The sequence below is a fragment of the Schistocerca nitens genome, chromosome 4 (genome assembly GCF_023898315.1).
Source record: "Schistocerca nitens isolate TAMUIC-IGC-003100 chromosome 4, iqSchNite1.1, whole genome shotgun sequence".
NCBI lineage: Eukaryota > Metazoa > Arthropoda > Insecta > Orthoptera > Acrididae > Schistocerca > Schistocerca nitens.
This window is the reverse complement of record NC_064617.1, coordinates 517,396,164-517,410,645: the sequence shown is the minus strand read 5'-3', so window position 1 is coordinate 517,410,645 and position 14,482 is coordinate 517,396,164. Positions and strand designations below refer to the sequence as shown.

The 14,482-nt window shown below is 38.7% G+C and overlaps 1 protein-coding gene across 1 annotated transcript in view; it reads right to left on the bottom strand.

Moving 5' to 3' along the window:
* The window catches only part of LOC126251861 (cytochrome P450 4g15-like), a 162,715-nt gene that overhangs the window by 92,190 nt on the left and 56,043 nt on the right, over positions 1-14,482 (bottom strand). The window contains exon 5 of the mRNA XM_049952546.1: positions 12,395-12,580. Within this exon, the coding sequence (XP_049808503.1) occupies positions 12,395-12,580 (186 nt within the window). The remainder of the gene's footprint in view (positions 1-12,394; positions 12,581-14,482) is intronic.

The window sequence follows — 14,482 nt, the reverse complement described above, 5'->3', positions numbered from 1 at the left end:
GAATTTTCTGAAATGACTTTCCCATTACTGACAATAGTGACAAAAAGGGGAGGGAGGGGTGGATTAGAAACTGCTGTGTCACATTCTACGTGAGCATGACAACCAACAAGCTGCTTGTCTGTGTGAATGGTCACCCTCATACTGTACCCAAGTGACAGCTGGATCACACAGTTGATGAGTATGCCATCCAACACAATGTGCTACACTATAGTGACTGCTTCACAGTCTGTGCCATGTGGTTTCTTTCCACCAACACCATCTTCCCTGAACTGCACACATGCAAACTCTCCTGCAACATATCCTTTGTTCCCATAATCCCATAGCCTCACAAGTCCCTATTGTTACCTGTTTCCCTGTTTCTATTCCAATACTACACATGCCTTTTATCCCACCAAAACACCTACAGAACTCTTTTCCATGCTCTGATTCTCTCCTCATCCCTTTATCCACCCAATGCAGTCTCCTGATGCTGCAACCAGCAGCTCTATCCTGTCTTCACCAAATCCATTCACGCCCCCACAAGCAGCACTAGCATCTACCCCCACCTCCATCCTGATATCCCTTTCCTGCCCAGCCTCATGCTTCTTTCATATCCCCAATACCCAGCCTAATGAGATTGTTGCTCACCTCAGATGCACTCCCAGCTGAGCCTTAGCATCTGTGGCTATGAGTATGCGAGTTGTGCTTGTGTGAATGTGTGTGATTTTTCTAGTTCTGATGAAGAACTTTTATTGGAAGCAGTTGTTTTAATTGGACCTGTCTGTATGGAGCATAGCACTCCATCCTTTCTGTATTGTTGTTAGTCTATCCCAAACTTTCCATTGTTAGAAAGGAATGTCATTTATACACCGATGGAAAAAATCATAACACCAAAAAATAATTACTGTGGAGTAATGAAATTTCAGGAATACATTTCTCTAGGTAACGTATTTAAGAGATTAACATTGCAAGAAAACAACTTAAAGTAAGTATGAGATAAGTCATTGCAAATGTTAAATGCTGGTACATTAATAATCAGTCTTAATCACACTTATTATTATTATTATTATTATTATTATTATTATTATACTGCCAACCGGTTTCAACCCGACGTAGGGGTCATCTTCTGGGCGTTTACACCTTTGGTCAACTGCTGGTGGTGTCACTCCTGTCTACATAATGGCAGGAAACTTTTTTTGTGTCTGGAGGAGAAAATTGGTGATGGAAATTTCATGAGAAGATCTTGCTGCCTTTGTTTTAATAATTACGACCTCAGTATGTGTATCATGTAAATGGCAGTCTCTCCCCTATTCCATAATAATACAAAATGAGCTGCCCTCCTTTGAACTTTTTTGATGTCGTCCATCAACCCTGTCTCATCCAAATCTCACACAGCACAGCAGTATTCCAGAAGAGAACAGACAAGTGTAGTATAGTCAATCTATTTACTAGATCTGTTACATTTTCTGAGTGTTCTGGCATTAAATCACAGTCTTTGGTTCAATTTCCCTACAACATTATCTGTATGATCATTCCAATTTAAGTTATATGTAATTGTAATCCATAAGTATTTAGTTGAATTCACAACCTTTAGATTTATGATTTTAGGCAGTTACCTGCTGGCCCTCTGATGTCATAATGACAATCTTTCTTGAGAAACATTTTGTGATCCACATAGTCAAAAGCCTTAGAAAGATCACAAAATATGCCAATTGGCTTAATTTTTTGTCTAGGTATTCCATTACATTGCTTGTGAAAGAAAATAGCTTCAGTTATAGACATTTCTTTTTGAAATGCAAACTGTCTTTCACTAATGATGTCAAAACTTTCAAGCTGCCTCACAATTCCGGAATAAGCACATTCTTGAGGACATTTGTGAATGTGGTCAGCAGAGAGATGTGGCAATATTTTGTCACTTTTGTTGAGTCTCCCATTTCGCAAAGGGACTTCACTGTGGCAGACTTCACTCTATCCAGAAAAACACCCTGAATCATAGAAGCATCACATATGTTGGCCAATACTTTGCGTTACTGATCTGAGTTGGCATTTAGAAGTTTACTGAAAATACTATGTACTCAGATAAACCTTAGCTTTTTAAAGAACCCTTTCTTTATACTTCATTTCTAGTTATGATGTGTACACAGGTTTAAGAAAACGGTGTTTCAGTATTTTCGTGCCACTTTATATGGAGACTTTGCAGGCTATGTGCCCAGCTGCTCTTAAAAAATTATCACTGAAGACTTTTTAAATTTAAATTGTTGTAACTGATAATTGGATTATCCAGTCTTTATTGAATGTAAAATATGAATTAATTAATGCTGCCATTACATTTTTAAAACATAATATACAAAAATTAATATTTGTCTGTTGTTTAATCTTGTGTCCATTTCTATACCATTCACTTGATTATGATGGAACTATGATCTGTCACTGTGTGCATACCTGTGAAAGTCTCTACAGCTGATGTGGAACCATAATTGCAGTTTGCAAATTCATTCTTAATTGAATACAGCTGTTGATCATCAGCACAGTGTCTCAGACACAGCACTGCACTATTTCATGCCACAGCAAGTCAGTGATGAGAGAAAACAGTATCTCACCCTGGGAATCATGGCAATATAGTGTGAGCACAAGGGAGAGGAGACAACAGGACAAATGGAGATAAGGGCCATTCCTAGAAGCATGCTTGGATAGCCAAAGTGGTTACTGCAACCACTTGCAACAAGTGGGAAATCTAGATTTGAGTCCTGGTCCGGGACAAATTTTCATTTGCTCTAAAATGTTCTACAGCTGATGCAGAACCTTAAACACAATCAGTGAGTTCATTCTGATATGATTATGGTGTCCAATGCATTTCCTGTGAGTGGTTAAAGTCCTACTGATCTGGTAGGAAACAAAGTGGCAATTTGTCAGGCAGGTAAAGAGTACAATTCTGATTATAAAAAAAGTTAGTTACGGGATTCTTGAGGCTTCAGTACTGTGTCCATTCTTGTTCTTTATTTTTATTAATGATGTACCACACCCAGGGCTTAATTTTAGCCAGAACAAGATTTTGGCACCTCCAAGGTTTTTTTTTTTTTTTTTAACTCACTGGAACATGTCAGCACCAGAGATGTGTGTGTGTGTCTAGTGTACCCAAGACAAGTTCAACTTTGTTCCGAAGTTGTGATCAGTGCATACTGGTAATTCTTCAGGAAGTTAGAATTGTAAATGAGCTCAAAGGGCCAGGAATATCTTCATCACCATTCATCACTGACTGCTTTACTGACTGATAAAGGACACAGTTTCACTGAGCAACTACAATCCAACTGTGTGAATGTTGTGGTTGGCAGCATCTGAAAACATGACTTCATAGTCACAGAGACTACTGACTTTTGATGATATGTATCAGGCAGAACTAGGGAGCAAACTGACACTGATATGGGGACAGACAGTAGTACTTGTTATTTATATTAAATCTTGTGGTTCTTATTGTTTTCATTATAATAATTTATGTTTTAAATATCTGAATTTCAGAACAGTACTGTGTAAAAGATGATTTATCATTATAAGTCTTATAACAAGTTTTCAAAAATCAAAACTTGTGGTTTTTATGGCTGTGGGAGATACTGACCACAGCAGTTTCCAACAGCAGATAATTTATTATTTGCTGATGATACCAACTTCTCTATGGAAGGAAAGAATGTTTATGAGTTACATCAAAAATTGACAAAACAGTAGAAGTAGCAGAAAAATGGTTTAAAGGTAATTGTCTAAACATTAATGATGAACTATATGGATGAACTTCAACTATATAAGAAACAAAACTATAAAAATGTAAAGGTTAAATTAGAGAATAGCCAAATTCAGCAAAAGAATCATAACAATTTTACGATTATGAGTGAATGAACATCTAAAATGGAAAAAAACATGTAGGAATGCATAACACAAAGTTAAGCAAGTGTTATTACATATTAAGAAAACTGAAAGATTGTTGCAATACTGAAACAGTGCTAAGTGCTTATTACACCTACATGCATGGTCCACTATGGTATGGTATACTAGTCTGAGGAAATACCACTTTTGCAAAGCAGTCATTTAAACTTTGGAAGAAAGCTGTAAGATTAATAAAACATGTTGCTTACAGAGAATCATGTAGAGATATTTCTAAACAATTAAAAATTGTGACCCTGCTGAAGACTCATCGAGAATTTTCAATTCTGAACAGTGAGATCCACCATTATCAAACAAGGAATATGATGTACACAAAATTACTATATCAGGACAGGTATTATATTAACCAAAAGTTCTCTGATGTATTGACAAAGATCAAAAGACTACCAAACATTAAAATATTTAAAAGAGAGCTAAAAGATAAACTGACAATCAACAGCCTTTACAGTGTTAAGGAATATTTTGAATATTGCTGTAGGTTCTGCCCTGTAATCTCTCCGCATGGAAATTTATTACTGTCAGAGTGTTTCTAGATACAACTGAACTCTTTTTACTAATATATTCATGTCAATTAATATGTGTAATCATACATCTTTTGTGCCATATATGTGAATATGAAGTTGTATGCTATTATACCTATTTAACCACAGTATTTAACACTCACTAAAATCGAGCAAGATTTTTCGATAAATTTTCAGGTGTATGTCTATGCAGCAGCAGCGCCACCTAAGCAGCCAGCCAGCCAGTGGCCGCTAGACTTGGACTCAGTTATGATTTGACTGTTAAAGTGTACACACGGCTTACTCTGTTTACTTGATCTGTGACTTTTATGTACTGCATCTTCCTTGAAATATATATTTGTTCAGCTTGAAGTTATTACAGTGTTCACCTTGAAAATTGACAAACAGTGTATTTTATGCAAGATTATGCAAGAAATGTTGCTGTTGCAACAACATACACAACACTGACAGCACTTTTTGCACCGTGCAAAGTAGATGCACTTGCCGAAAGAAGTATCAAATGGAAGTACATGGAATATCACATCACAAAAATTTCAACAATGTAGACAAGTCATGCAAGATAAAGGCTAGCAAAGCCTGTATTCATCTGATACATTGGGCCATATTTACACATTACATCAAATTAATGCCATATGCTATTACCAGAGAATGCTGCTGATTAATGTCAAACATCCAACTTCATTCGAAAATTTGAGAAAAGTCAATGGTGTAGAGTGCCAGACATACAGAAAATCTGCCCAAAAACTTCATTTACTCAGTAAATTACACTGAAGGACACCTCTATCAGCAGTCACTCACAACAGATATCAGTATTATTTGTTATAATTTGGTCACATATTCACCATCCAATCCCAGTGCTCAGAGGGAAATGTTCAGAGAGGACTTGCAAAAGACATTTTGAGCCACATTCATACTGATACCAATGATAACACCATTCCACTTATGAACAACATTTTCAATGAAGTTGTGATAGAAATAGAAGACATATGCTTAAGCATCAACAACAAAATACTCATTCAGCTTGACAAGGTTGTACCACAACACTCTGGGTATGACTTTTATAACTGATATTTATTGAGAGAAGAGCAGTTCAGTCCTTATGACTTGCATGTATTTGTTGAAGCAAGTAAACAACTCTTAGTTGTAGATCAAAAGTTGGCCTAAAACACAATTACAAATGAAGTGGCCAATGGCAGATGCAGTTTGTTTTCAAAATGGAACTGCTTTTACCCTTGTGCCATTAGGTACTGTGACTAATTACACTCCTGGAAATTGAAATAAGAACACCGTGAATTCATTGTCCCAGGAAGGGGAAACTTTATTGACACATTCCTGGGGTCAGATACATCACATGATCACACTGACGGAACCACAGGCACATAGACACAGGCAACAGAGCATGCACAATGTCAGCACTAGTACAGTGTATATCCACCTTTCGCAGCAATGCAGGCTGCTATTCTCCCATGGAGACGATCGTAGAGATGCTGGATGTAGTCCTGTGGAACGGCTTGCCATGCCATTTCCACCTGGCGCCTCAGTTGGACCAGCGTTCGTGCTGGACGTGCAGACCGCGTGAGACGACGCTTCATCCAGTCCCAAACATGCTCAATGGGGGACAGATCCGGAGATCTTGCTGGCCAGGGTAGTTGACTTACACCTTCTAGAGCACATTGGGTGGCACGGGATACATGCGGACGTGCATTGTCCTGTTGGAACAGCAAGTTCCCTTGCCGGTCTAGGAATGGTAGAACGATGGGTTCGATGACGGTTTGGATGTACCGTGCACTATTCAGTGTCCCCTCGACGATCACCAGTGGTGTACGGCCAGTGTAGGAGATCGCTCCCCACACCATGATGCCGGGTATTGGCCCTGTGTGCCTCGGTCGTATGCAGTCCTGATTGTGGCCCTCACCTGCACGGCGCCAAACACGCATACGACCATCATTGGCACCAAGGCAGAAGCGACTCTCATCGCTGAAGACGACACGTCTCCATTCGTCCCTCCATTCACGCCTGTCGCGACACCACTGGAGGCGGGCTGCACGATGTTGGGGCGTGAGCGGAAGACGGCCTAACGGTGTGCGGGACCGTAGCCCAGCTTCATGGAGACGGTTGCGAATGGTCCTCGCCGATACCCCAGGAGCAACAGTGTCCCTAATTTGCTGGGAAGTGGCAGTGCGGTCCCCTACGGCACTGCGTAGGATCCTACGGTCTTGGCATGCATCCGTGCGTCGCTGCGGTCCGGTCCCAGGTCGACGGGCACGTGCACCTTCCGCCGACCACTGGCGACATCGATGTACTGTGGAGACCTCACGCCCCACGTGTTGAGCAATTCGGCGGTACGTCCACCCGGCCTCCCGCATGCCCACTATACGCCCTCGCTCAAAGTCCGTCAACTGTACATACGGTTCACGTCCACGCTGTCGCGGCATGCTACCAGTGTTAACGACTGCGATGGAGCTCCGTATGCCACGGCAAACTGGCTGACACTGACGGCGGCGGTGCACAAATGCTGCGCAGCTAGCGCCATTCGACGGCCAACACCGCGGTTCCTGGTGTGTCCGCTGTGCCGTGCGTGTGATCATTGCTTGTACAGCCCTCTCGCAGTGTCCGGAGCAAGTATGGTGGGTCTGACACACCGGTGTCAATGTGTTCTTTTTTCCATTTCCAGGAGTGTATTTGATGATGGACAAACAGTGCTTTGGCATTTAAATGGCAGTCAAATATACAGTTTGCTGAAGGTTACACATGTAACATGTCCAAATTTTATGACATGGCAAAAGTGCTGAAAACTTGCAAACAGATAGTCTGCAATGAATGCACAATGGCACATAAGAAATCACTTGAAGCACTTGGTCAAACTTCAAGATTTATTAACAAATGCAAATCGTTCAGTGGAGCTCTCATTTTGTTAGCAGATGATTTCTGACAGACTGACCAACATCAATGCCAACTACCAAAATCAACACCAGCTGATGAACTAAATGCTTGGCTCAAAGCACCACATCTTTGGAAAGAAGTGCAGAAACTTATGTGAAAGACCAAATGCACGTGTGTCTGCAGCACATTGTGTCAACAATTTTTTGAAACAGCTATGGAGCATTGGTAATGGAAAAGTACTGGTTGTTGCTAGCATTAATATTAATGTAAAATATATTTCATTTCGATTGAACTTCTGTGTCATTGTTCCATTGATTGAATATTCAATTTGGAAAGTTTCTCCCAAATTGCCAACAACTACAAAAATCACTCATGGCTTTTTGAACATGCTATTTTGGCAACAAAACCATCAGCATCAATGTAATCAACTACTCAATTCATGAACGAGTTGGAGATGAGTTTGTCACCTACAAATAAATTGACAGCATCATGAATATGAATGAGATTTTAAATTATCCAAATGAGTTTTTAAATTCATTGAATCTTTTTGACTTGTCGCCACAAAGACTGTCACTCAGTATTAATGCACCAATAAATCATGCAACATTAATCCCCCACAACTGTGCAATGGAACCAGAAACCTGTCAAAAACTGATGTCAAACATTGCCAAAGCGCCAACTGTGAATGGCAAGTCAAAAGGAAAGGTGTTCTCATCATTCCCCTCCCCCTCCCCTTCCCCCATAAGCATGCTATTTAATTTCAAATAACTCCAGTTTCCCATCTGCCTTGCATTCTTAGTGACTATCAATAAGGTACAAGGTTAGTAACTTCATGTGCGTGGATTAAATCTGGAAAATCCATGCTCTTCACATTATATGCTGCATGCTCACGAGTGGGACAGCCGAAAATTTATTTGTTTTTGCAGAAGACAGAAAGATAAAAAATACTGTATATCACAAACTTTTCAAATTTAATGTAATGTACAAAAATCGTTATCTGTAATGTATTTTGTACATGTAAATATGTCTACTCTGGATATGTGTACCTACTTAGAACATGTGCTGGACCAACTAATACTAATATGAAAGTTTCTGCACCTTTCAAGAAATTTGCTTTAATGTGTACTTGGAATCTATATCTCATATTATTGGAGAATAACCTTGAATCTTGAATTTTACAGTAAAGTGTCAGTTCAACAGTGTAAGTTCATCTGTGTTTATGTTGGCTTTAACTGATATTATGTTTAAATTTTTTCAATACTGCTCATCTTACTGTGTTCTCTATAAAAGTTTGGTAGTTATACACTGATAAAGCAAAGTATTATGATGACTGTTCACTGTGAGCTTAAATGCCACCTGGCGGCATTGTGGGCATTTGATGTGGTATGGAAAATATATAAGTGGGGCAGAGACAATAGGAGAATCATTCTAGCATGCTACAGGCTATAAATGGGAAATCCACTGATATAAGTTATTTCAACAAAGGACAGATTGTTATGACCCACTGCCAAGGCATCAGCTCTCAGAAATGGTGGGGCCAGTTGGTTGTTCATGTGCCACTGTTTTGAGCATCTATGGAAAGTGGTTGAAGGGCAGTGAAATTAGGAGTAGGACTCATCACAGAACGTGGAGCTCAGATATTTGTCCAGTCTGTAAAGCAGGACACATGGCAGTCTGTGGGAGATGTGGCAACAGAATACACTTCTGGTGTGGGCACAAGTGTTTCAGGGCACAGTGTCCAGTATATAGTGTTTATCACAGAGCTCCACATTAGATGATCACTACATATTACTTTGTTGACCCAACAATCTCATAAGCTACAATTGCAGTGTGCATGAGATCATGGAGACTGGAGCATGAAACAATGGAAATGTATCACTTGATCAGATGAATTGTGTTTCTATTCCCACCAGGATGATCATCATGTTCACATAAGCTATAGCCCAGATGAACAACTGCTTGAAATGTGCACGGTACCATGAATGCAGGCCAGTGAATTGTGAATTGTGTTTTATTCATCTCAATCCGTTTGGTTTGTGTACAGGAGACATGTCAAAAATTTATAAAACAATTACAATGATTTTTACATTAATAAATAATAACACTATAATAAATAATGACACTATAAGGATAATACATTGTACCCAGCTCAAATTTCCAGTTCTCCCACATGAATTCTTCCACTGAGTAATAACACTTCAGTGTCATTACCTCATATAGCTTTCTTTTAAGTGAACCTAAATTCATCTGCATCAACTTGTTCCCTTTTAATTGATTACAAATTTTCATTCCCATGTATTGAGGTCCCTGGGCATACAGTCTGAGGTGGTGGGTGGGGAGCATAAAATTTTCTTTGTTTCTGGTATCATGTGAATGGACAAAATGGTTTCCCTCAAATAATTCATGTCTGGTGTACAAAAATATAATAATCTCATATATGTATAAGGATGGCAGAGTTAATATTTTAAGTTTTCTAAATAATGGTCTACATGGTTCTTTGTGATTTCGTAAGATTTTTTTCTCTATTTTTAGTATCCGCACTATGTTTGTCGAGTTACCCCAAAAAACAATACCATACCTAATAATGGATTCAAAGTAGCTTGTATATGCTAATTTTCATGTGTACATGTCACTTGCAGTTGACAATATTTGCACTGCAAATGCAAAGCTGCTCAGTTTGTTTGCCAGGTATTCAATGTGTGCCTGCCAGCTCAAATTTTTATCAACATTGAAACCTAACAATTTGACTGAGTCAACTTCATCTATACCTTGGTTGTTGTGTACACTCTTCATCTGCTCCCATTTTGACTGTTTGGTGTTGAACTGCATCACATGAGTCTTAGATATGTTAAGATTCAACCCATTTAACTGAAACCAAGTTTCTAAGGTACTGATCACAGATTTGGGAATTTTTTCTGAGTCCTGAACTTCAACTAAGACAGAAGTATCATCTGCAAACAGAACTGATGGGGGCTGATATTTAAAGGTAAGTCATTAACATAAAAGAGAAACAGGACTGGGCCTAATATGGAGCCTTGTGGAATATCCTGAGATATTTTTTTTTCCAGTCAGAAAAATAATATGTGCCATTTGAAGAAATTCTAACTCTTTGCTTTCTGTTGTATAAGTAGGATTTAAGCCATTGTAGGGCACTGCCATACTTTTCAAGTTTGTAAACAACAATGCATGGTTTGTGGAATCAAACGCCTTTGTGAGGTCGCAGAAAATTCCTGCTACCTTATTTCTCTTGTCTAATGATATACTTATTTTCTCAATGAAACTGTTTACTGCATCAATGCTGTTTTTACCCTGCTGAAAACCAAATTGATTGTTTAGAATAACAGAATTTTTGCAATGAAGTTTTGGATTTGTGGAACAGCAAGTTTCTCAAATATTTTAGGTAGGAATGTGAGAATTGAGATAGGATGATAATTTCCCATGATCTCTCTTGATCCATTCTTGAAGAGTGGTTTGACTTCAGCATATTTCAGTACCTCTGGGAAACAGTAATCTTCAAAACAGCGATTTATTATGTGAGCTAGTGGGTTTGCAATTCTATTGTGTACCACTTTAATAAATTTGGTGGGTATTCCATCCCAACCTGCAGACTTTTTGTTTCTTAATGTTAGAATACGATTTTCTACATCCTCCACAGAAACTTTTGAGAATTTTGTAAAGTTTTCAGAGTTTTTGCCTAAACCAAAGGGATTTAGTTTGTTGTGATAATCTGTTACATCTGCATCAGACTTTGCTACATTTATAAAGAATTCATTAAAGTACTCTGGTATTTGAGTTGGATTTACAATAGTATTTCCTTCAATGTCAACTTCTGGAATTTCTTGGCTACAGGCTTTAACACCTAACTCAGATTTAATGGCAGACCACACAGCCTTTGACTTATTTTTATGATTTAAAATTAGCCTGTTATTTGCCTATTGTTTTGCTGCCTTGACAACTCTTTTAAATATGGTTTTATAGAGTCTAACATATTTAATGAAATCAATATCTTTATTATATTTTAGTTCTCTGTGCAGTTGCCTTTTCCTTACAATGGAAATTTTTATGCCCTGGGTAATCCACTTTTATGTATTTGTTATTTCACTACTGCAGAGTCTAGGTGGAAATGTTTCATTAAAGTCTCCAAGAAAACTATTTAGGAATTTCTCAAAGTTTTCGTCACTTGACTTACAGTAGTCAAAAGGCCATGTTTTATCTCTTAGCTTCTCATTAAATGTTAGCAAGTTTTCTTTGCTAAAGTTCCTGCTCATATGCGTTCTCATGCATGAAATGTTCCTGTCTGTCTGTGGCAGCTCAATGAACAATGCACAATGATCTGAAATACCTAGATACAGAAAAAATTTATACACATCTTCATATACATAATTAGTTAGAACATTGTCAATGCATGTTGATGATTGCCATTGTCTCTGATAGATTCAAAGAAATTCAATTGGGGCAGTATTATGCTACCAAGGATATTTTCCTGGATTTCCAAGGATTCTATGGTAGTAGTTGAAAGCATTACAGCAGATGTTGACTATGTGAGCATTATTGTGGACCATCTGCATCCCTTTATGCTTGATGTCTTCCTCAACAGCAGCAGCATCTTTCAGCAGGAAAACTATGTCACAAGGCCATAATCATGCTACAGTGGTTTGGGAAGTTTGATAGTGAAGTCACGTTGATATCTTGGTCACCAGATTCTTCTCATTTGAACCTGATGGAACACAACTGAAATTTTTCGGACACCGACTCTGTATCGATTAAACTGCAGCCCATTATTCACAGGAATCGTTTGACCTGTTTGTATACTTCTGCTGCCATGTACCTCCAGAAGCCCACAAATGACTTGTTGAATCCATGACATGCAGAACTGCTGCTGGACTGTGTTCCCAAGGTGGGACAACATATTGTCAAGCAGTTGGTCATAATGTCTTTGCCCACTGGTGCAGATGTTACAGCTTTTGGTCACTCTGACAGGTTAGTAATTTAATTGGAGAAAGACAATCACTTACTATAAAGTACAGCAGATATCATACAAGTAAAACTCCTTGCTCACTGAGCAAAGTATCACTTACCAAGTAAAGTATCAACTGTTGTTTCACTTAGATAATCATGTGCATCAAAGCTTGGTTTTCCCACTTCCTTCTTAAGCCTTTGTACAAGAGTCTGCCCATTCTTATTAAAGAGGCCTACAAATGATTTTAACACATTCAGGTGAAATGTTGGAGCTATGAGTTTCCTGTGTGCTCTCCATTTATCACCTGTAATTGTGAAACAGTGTGAAAAATTAAATTTTTTACATCACATAAAGGGAGTGTTATTTGAATTTATCAAACATGAGTAATTTATTTTGTATATTTTCTAATATAAACTTTTGATTATCATGTAAACACAGGCTGTACAGTGAAAGACTACTTGAAAAGATAAAATTTATACCAGTATCAGCATTACAAATTACCCATGAGATTGGATGGTACGAACTTAAAAAAATATTATCATTTTATGTTGATAATACTCTATGATATATTCACTTCTGTTGATAAGTTAATGAATTTTTTAAGAATAAAATCAGTATGAGACACTGTGATAGTGTGTGCACTAAAAGGTGCCCTAGCAACATAATGTGGGACAAGTCACACCATGACAAGGATAGAACGTGTACTGGAAAACTGGTTGTTCATTGTGTGTGGTGTGGTGTGGTGTCCCTCTACTACCTACTAGCAGTATGCAGAATCTCAATACTATATTTGGCTATATAGAGTGCACAGCTGTTCCCTTCCATTAATGTGGATTAGACTTTCCAGCAAGGCTTGTGTGGCACATCCTACAGCTGGACAAGTTCACTCTGTAGGGCATCAATGGTCAGCATTGATGATGTTATGGCTACAGTATTTTGAATCAAATCTCTATATAATCCTTCATGATTAGCAAAACACTAGATTTACTTAGCCCTCACCTTTGTGTGAGGGAAGTGGATATGTTGTATTGCCAAGCACACAGAAAACCTCTCAAAGCTTACAATACATAAACTTATAGGAGGTATGTGACTCAGATGTTGCTGTAATGTCTCTAACCATGGAAGGCACTATGCCCATTCTTTGGACTCTTTAGACAAAGCTATGACATAGGTATTTGGCTGTAACATATGTCTGTTGGACTCTAGTCTGCCAAAGATCCACTGATGTGTAACGTCACCCAAAAGGTGTTTTCTGCATCATACAGCAGGGCAACATTCTATAAGTCAGCAAGTGTGAAATGCCACAGGTGTGAATGTGGTAGTGAGGCTACAAATCTTAATCTAAATGCTGTATGGATCAGTGGACTGGAACGAAAATAACATAAACATTTCCGGTCAAATGAATATAGTGTAATCTACAAGCAAAATGCAGTCAGTCTACAAAGGAGACTGCTTTCAAAACACCTGTGCCTTGAATCATCTCTGAATACCATTCAAGTGTAGAGGACACCAACCAAATACGATTCTCAGGGGATACTGAACATATTCAAAGAAGGGGAGCAGAATGGTCAGAGGTTTTTTGATTCATAGGAGAGTGCCAGTAAAAACTTAAGTTGGCACATGACTGAAAATTACAGAAATTATCCTACAAAAACCTGCTTAGGCAAAGTTTAAGTTAAAAATGTAAAAATAGATAATATTCTTTTTGGGTGTGCAGCCGGATCATAACGTCATGTTGACACAATATTTCAGCGGTCCCACTGGCCGCCATCTTCAGGTGAGAGTGCTGGTACACGTTCTCGCCGGAACTGAGTTCTCAGCGCAAGCGGCGGCCCCTATATAGGCCGCAGAAGGCCTACAATGTGTGCGCGAGAAGGTGCCATAACTGCCCTCTAGCACAAGTAAACATACCGCGCCGCCACTGGTGGAAACAAGCGAAATCAAGATATCACTATCCAAAACTAAAAATTATTCCAACGATCGAAACACAGACTGTTGTTTTTTAATGTCTGATAACACTGGGTTCCAAGTCTTACTTAAAAGATAACCCTTGTCTCTACTCATAAGATTATCAGATAAATGAATCTCTATGGATTCTTTTAAAACACAATCCCAATAGCGAGATGCAGGGGCAACCATTTGTGTCTCGTCATACAGCATTCTGTGTTTCTTGGTGGGACAGTGTTCTGCCACTGCAGATTTCTCA